This window comes from Stenella coeruleoalba (assembly GCF_951394435.1).
Source record: "Stenella coeruleoalba genome assembly, chromosome: 8".
NCBI lineage: Eukaryota > Metazoa > Chordata > Mammalia > Artiodactyla > Delphinidae > Stenella > Stenella coeruleoalba.
In genome coordinates this window covers 22185855-22192605 of record NC_137154.1, presented here as the reverse complement: position 1 = coordinate 22192605, position 6751 = coordinate 22185855, and the positions used below count along the sequence as shown (strand labels likewise).

The 6751-nt window shown below is 41.8% G+C and overlaps 2 protein-coding genes across 7 annotated transcripts in view; one reads left to right on the top strand and one right to left on the bottom strand.

The window, feature by feature from the left end:
• Positions 1 to 301: 301 nt before the first annotated feature.
• On the bottom strand, positions 302 to 1885 carry RAG2 (recombination activating 2; the record flags this gene model as incomplete). The annotated part of the gene is made up of 1 exon (XM_079930132.1): positions 302 to 1885. One exon carries the CDS (start codon positions 1883 to 1885, stop codon positions 302 to 304), a length of 1584 nt encoding a protein of 527 aa, XP_079786258.1.
• Positions 1886 to 2239: 354 nt separating this feature from the next.
• The window catches only part of IFTAP (intraflagellar transport associated protein), an 89412-nt gene continuing 84900 nt past the window's right edge, over positions 2240 to 6751 (top strand). For 4 of the 6 annotated variants that reach the window (XR_013829313.1, XM_079928228.1, XM_079928231.1 and 1 more), the window contains exon 1: positions 2240 to 2361. The gene's annotated coding sequence lies outside the window, so the exon portion shown is untranslated. Of the gene's footprint in view, positions 2483 to 5964; positions 6040 to 6751 lie in introns of all 6 variants that reach the window. The other 2 variants (XM_079928229.1, XM_079928230.1) reach the window with 2 other exon arrangements.

The following is a 6751-nucleotide window of genomic DNA, read 5'->3' as shown; positions in this document are numbered from 1 at the left end:
ATTACTGCTTCTGTGTTTAAGATCCCTTGAATAAAAAATTCAGATCATAAATTCTCATTAAGATAACTGAGTAAAATATTTTCAAAATATAGGTTATAGGTCCTGTATAGGTCTAAATACAATGACTGTAGTTAGAATTGTATTATAAGCACTTTTCCCTGGCACTTCATTCATATAACTAAAAGAAAACATTAGACATTTTCAATAAACAAAATTAGGAATATAAATTTTATCATTGTTATGATTCTTTAAAATAGGTTTAAAAATTTGATGCACTTGAATCTGAAAGGCTCTTGTTGAACTAATCAAACAACCTTCTAAGAAAGGATTTCTTGGCAGGAGTAATAATTTTCCCAGAACCCTTTTTGTGGAGGGATTTCAGTGGAGGCTTTTTTAAGGGTAGAACTCTTTTGGGGGTTTGCAGTGCTCTTGCTATCTCCACATGCTCGTTGCAATAATATTTGTTGCTTCCTTCTGACAGATGGATGAGTGTGCTTTCTGCCAGATCCATACACTGGGCATGGACCCAATGCCCATCTCCATGAGAGCAGTAAATCATGGCAGGTTTGTTGAGCTCAGTTGAATAAAATGGTACCCAAGTGTTGATATCCACATCACAGGTAGGGCAGCATGTAATCCAATAGCCCGTTTCAGACTCATCTTCCTCATCATCTTCATTATAGGTGTCAAATTCATCATCACCATCAAAACTATTTGCTTCTGCACTGAAACAAAATTCTTCTGAGTCTTCAAAGGGAGTGGAGTCCCCTGGGTCTTCTGTTGATGTCTGACTATTTGTGAATGTTTTCTGATCTTCATTCACATCGTCTTCAGCACATTTCAATGTATAGAAATAGAATGCTTCTGAAACAACCTGTTTATTGTCTCCTGGTATGCCGAGGAAAATAGTTCCATTTCCCATGTTGCTTCCAAACCATATCTTGCTGTGCTTAATATCTGGGGTCCAATCTGGGGTTTCCATCTCACGAATTTCCATCTTGTTGTCCTCAAAAGAGATGATGTTGCAGACCATCCTTTTTTGATTTTCAAGCTGATAGCCACCAACGATAACAAATTCATCATTGCTTATTTGAGTCAGGATTGCACTGGAGACAGAGATTCCTCCTGGCATGACTGTGCAATTCACAGCTGGGCTACCCAGAGGGAGATCAACCCTTATTCTGTATAGGTTGGCAGGGCGGATGTTATTGGCAAGTGAATGGCCTCCTAAAATATAAATGGTATCATTTCTGGCAATGGAGACGTGAAAAGATAGCCCATCCTGAAGTTCTGGAAGAATGTATGATGTAGAACACCCAAATTCAAAATCCACCAAGAAAACATGGGGCAGGCAGTCAGCTACACTGTTCCATTTTTCTGTGGTTCTTTGGGCGGAAGGTATGTATGACCGTCCTCCAAAGAGAACACCCACACTTTTTCCGCGACTATACACCACATCAATGGAATGACCATACCTGCCTTCAGGAACATCTCCTACCAAGTCTTTCTCTGTGCAGCGAAAAGTAACTTTTTTGTTGTTCTTGCAAACAACAGACATGATATAGATCTTATCTGAAAGCTCATTGTTTGGTGTTTTCCCTCCATGGATGATGTACTGATGCTTTTCAGACTCTAAGTTGCCTTTGAATGTGCAAGTGGCTGGGTAACGAAGAGGAGGAAGGTAACAGGAGTCCTTAGAGAAAACTGCAGGCTTCAGTTTGAGATGGTTATGCTTTATATCAAAATGGAAAACTCCAGTGGGGCAGGACCTTTTGGGCCAGCCTTTTTGGCCAAAGAAGAAAACTTGCCCATCAAAATTCATTAATGAGAAGCCTGGTTGAATTAAGGCTATGTTATTACCGACTGTTACCATTTGTAGTGACATATTTTCTGATGGTGGATAGATCTTTTACCTGAAAGAATTACAAAATTTTTTTGCCTTACTACATCCCTTCATATAAAATCACTGTGTTTAGATCCCCTCACACGTAAGATGCATTTTAAGAAAAGAGCTGTCCCACAAGCTCGTAGTGGCCTGAATTCGCAAAATAGCAAAAATTCACGCAGCTAGGTAAGCAAAGAGAAACAGAACCTTCCAGCTTAATACCATTCAAGAAGCTGGGACCCGTTTTAGACATGGACTAGCGTCCCTTAGACTTCTGGGAATTGTAGTCCTTTTCCCTTAAAGATTCGCCGCTTGCCAGCAGAAAGAACTACATTTCCCAGAAATCCGTTCTCTATGGGATGCGTGGCTACGATAGTTTGTCTCTGTGGCTCCGCGAGAGGAGTCTGTTTGAATAGAGACGCCAAAAATGCGAAGTGACTAGATGGGAGCCAAGACGTAAAACTAGGGAAGAAGAGGTGAGAATGGCTGACGCAGACCCAACATCTAGCTTACGGGAAAGCTGCGGCACCGGGAGCGGCGTCAGGCTACCCCCGCCCGGGTGTTGTTGGAGCGTCTCCTGGGGACTCTTATTAACAGGTGACCCAGTAGGAAGCAGGGCTGCTTGTGGCTAGAGCGGGGTTGCCTGGAAACCGCAGCCCGAAGAGACTCCCGGCCCAGGTGTCCTCACGGACTTCTTTGGAGCTCGAGTCAAAATTGCACCCCCGGGCTTCCCTGGTGGCGCAGTGGTTGAGAGTCCGCCTGCCGATTCAGGGCACGCGAGTTCGTGCCCCGGTCCGGGAGGATTCCACATGCCGCGGAGCGGCTAGGCCCGTGAGCCACGGCCGCTGAGCTAGCGCGTCCGGAGCCTGTGCTCCGCAACGGGAGAGGCCGCAACAGTGAGAGGCCCGCGTACCGCCAAAAAAAAAAAAAAAAAAAAAAAAAAAATTGCACCCCCGGGCCTCCTTAGCTTAATGGGGCGGGGGTGTGACGGGGGCACAGAGAATAAAAAGCTATGACTATTTTGCGGAACCGAAAGATTAGTCTCTGAATACCTGGGGTGCAGGGGAGAATTTACCTGATAATGGTTTTTTTACCACTCCTGTATTTAGTCATGGAAACACAGTAATGAGACTTTAGCGGGTACCACGCCAAAGGCCATTTGTTTTCTCAGCTGCTCTTCCGGTTTTTAGAGTTCTTTTAGGGATGCAGAGAAGTTTCCTAAACACCTCTCCTTCTCCCTTCCTCCCCTAGCCCCCACTCCTCCCTCTTTTTGGATAAGAAAATAGAGTTAGTGGCTGTTATTTCAGATCTCTCTTTCCAGCCCCAGAACCTTGGAAGTAATTAGTAATTCTGTTGTAAGCAGGCATTAAGCAAAGAGGTGCCAGAATTATTCAGAATGTAATATTTGTATGATTTTTTAAAACAGGTATTTACTAGATGGAGTAAGCTTGATAAATTTAAATTTTTCTTTTTTTTGCGGTATGCGGGCCTCTCACTGTTGTGGCCTCTCCCGTTGCGGAGCACAGGCTCCGGACGCGCAGGCTCAGCGGCCATGGCTCACGGGCCCAGCCGCTCCGCGGCATGTGGGATCTTCCCTGACCGGGGCACGAACCCGTGTCCCCTGCACTGGCAGGCGGACTCTCAACCACTGCGACACCAGGGAAGCCCGATAAATTTTAATTTTTAGAAAAGTTACTACTTACCTTGGAGAGATGTCAGGAGCCTTAATGGGAAATGCACGCCCTGTTTGCAGAGTGAGGTCCTAGGCACTAAAGATTAAAGGAAACAAAATAGCACAGATTCCTTGACTTTTAAGAGTAAATTGTTAATATGCTTCAAAAACAGTATAAAACAGTGTCTAAGAGTATGGGCTCTGAAGGCTGGCTGGATTCAAATCCTGGCTCTGTCACTTACTGTGTGACCTTGGGCAAGTAATTCAACCTCTTTGTGTCTCAGTTTCCTCATCTGTAAAATGAAATAATAATTTTACCTACCTTACAGGTTGATGTAAGTTGTGGTTAGTAAGTTAATACATGCAAAGCACTTAGGACAGGGCTTTATACACTGTAGGTCATAGCTGTGACGATTATGCTTGAACTTATAAAAAGTAAGGTTGTTAATGCACAGTTACCTGCCAGTCATGGCAGATGATGGATGTTTATAATGTTGGAGATGATTAGAAGGGCTTTAGGATCTGGGAATCTGGTTAGTGGGTGTAGACTGATAATTTTTTAGACTAGTGAGAATTAGATAAACATATACAACAGAAGAGTTGGTGGTAGGTTCAGTTTAAATAACAGGAAATATTTCATTCTTGTTACCCTTTCTCTAACCCCTCATTAAATATGCAGACTCTGAAGTTGGAATGTCTGAGTCCAAATTTGGGCTCTAAAAGTTATTTGCTGTGTAACTATTTGGGGCAAGTTTTTTGTCTCTTTTTTAATCTGCAAAATGGGGATAATATTAGTACCTATTCATTGAGTTATTTTTGAGAATAAATGGGGTGACACATGTAAATCACATAGCACATATGTGATCATATATGCTGGCACATAATAAGTATTGAAGAAATGTTAATTGATGATGTAATTTATTTTTATTCCCCTTGCAAAGGTTCTTTGGACCGTGTGGAGTTTATGGTCAGTCTAATGAGATCTTGGTGGGGCTGTTTGCCTTGAAGATCAGGTGTAATTAATTGCTAATTATTCTCTTCTACTTATGTTTAGCTTACTTGGGAGACTCCTCAAGGTGTGATATTTTAATAATCATCTGTGGGTTATTAAACCAAGTGAGGAACTGGTGAATGAGAAGGATTATTACTAAGGTTATGAAAGCAAGCGTTTTTCTTCCTCAGACCATGGTGGTTTGTAGGTTCAGCAACTTGCCTTGCTTATGAAATAAGCTGGGCAAGTGTTTTATTTACTCGTGGCCTATCCAGGTATACATGAGAGAAGGCATCTGTGCAACTAAGAAAATGCTCTCCATGGGAACTGAAAGGAAGTGTTCTTGGCGCTCAGTTTGGTAAAGGAAAACCATACGCGATTACACTCAGCATGATGTGTGATGATTTTTAGAGAGTTGCTCACGTTTGGGCTGAGGGAGCACCAAAGCCTGCTTGTTGTAAACACCTGTGAAGACTGTTATTGGGATAGAAAGCAAGCTCTACAGAGGTAATGGGTCCCAGATCCCAAGGGGTGACCATACAATAAGAACACTTGCTTTTAAATGGAAAATTAAAAATAAAATGTTTTCATTGTAGCCCGTTGGCTTCATTTTAAAGTTCATAGGGATTTTGGCTTCTCATAAGTGAAAACACTGTTATTGTAGATTAAACAGAAATATTTTCTTGGGCAAGACATAAGGAATACTACCTCTTTTTGTAGCTTATTTTGGGTCCCCAAAGATTTCTGACCTGTTCTCCCTTTGGTGCCCTGCTATTTGGCTCACCTCATAATTTCAGGGCCCTAAAAATAGTGGTAAAGTTGATTACTGTTAAGATGAATTACCTCTTCTTGTAACACAGTTCAAGAATCTGTGTATTTAATTTTTAGATTATTCATTTTAAACTATGGGCAGATGACTTATGTATTTAAAGAATGAACAAGAACATTGAAAGTGTTTTCACATTATTTTGCCATACTTGTTTATTTTGCAATTTTGCTTCACTAACTTAAGTATGTCTTTACAGGAATAGACTATAGTATATTTTCCACGGTTTTACTATGACTCTATTCATCACATCTTGGTTTTTAAAAGGTGACACTAGAACTAAATCTACTGAAGTGGTTTTCTTTAAATAGGCCAGATAAACACAGGCAGATTTGGAAAAAAAAGACACTGTTCTGTGACCGAAAGAAGTTTCAAAGTCAACACATCAAAGATTCTTTATAAAGGTCAGAAATATAGGACCAATAAATTTATACAAGTCTCCCAACCCCATGCTAACATTCCTCAGCAGGGAGATTTTCATTTATTCACTGTGAAGCGAGGGCATAGTTGAGAATCAAAAAAGGGCTAATGATGTAAGGTCTGGGTTTGTAGTTTCCTGTGTCTGAACTGACACTCTTTTCCTTCCAAAGGAAGCTACTGTACTCGGAAGGATTAAATCTTGCTGATCAGTGTTGCCCGTTTTCCTGATTGCTCCAAAAGAGCAGGTAACCTCGTGTAACTGCAGTCTTTTCGTGTACGAACTAACACTCTCTTGCATGGTTAATCAGGTTTGAGGCATACAGTGTTTGACTTTTTTGCTGGCAGTAAAACCAGGATTAGGTCTTCCTTCTGACACTTATGCCAGAGAAGCATTTATGCACTAAGATTAAAATTTCAACACTGATGCCACAGAAATAAAATCCTTGCAGCAGCCTGAGACCAGAAAGCCCCTCTCTCTCCAAATTCTACATCATCCCTTCCCCATCTGGACACCCAGTCCACCTGGAACTAACATACTGCTGAAGGGGGGCATCTTTCCCTTAAAGTTGACAAACGTAGGCTCCCATATTTTAGCTCTGGTAGAAATGAAGTTATTGGACCTACCTGAAGGCCAGGGGCGCAGCTCACCCCTCTCTGAATCTTTGCCGCTAAACCAGGTATTAAATGTCAGCGCTTGGGGAAGATTCACTGACTGCTCACGCTGACTGTGGCCTGCAGAAGGATGACAGTAAAGAGAGTATGTATGTGTGCCTACAGATGTTCCAGTGAACACTGATCTAACGGGAGTAACTGACTGTGACCTTTTTTTTTTTCTTTAGATGGTTAAGGGAGATATCCAACCAGGGTGTACCCTCAAGATTTAACTGTTTCCTTACTGGTGAACAATGGAAACATAATCTATTATCTGTAAAGACCAAAAAAACCACAAAAAACTCG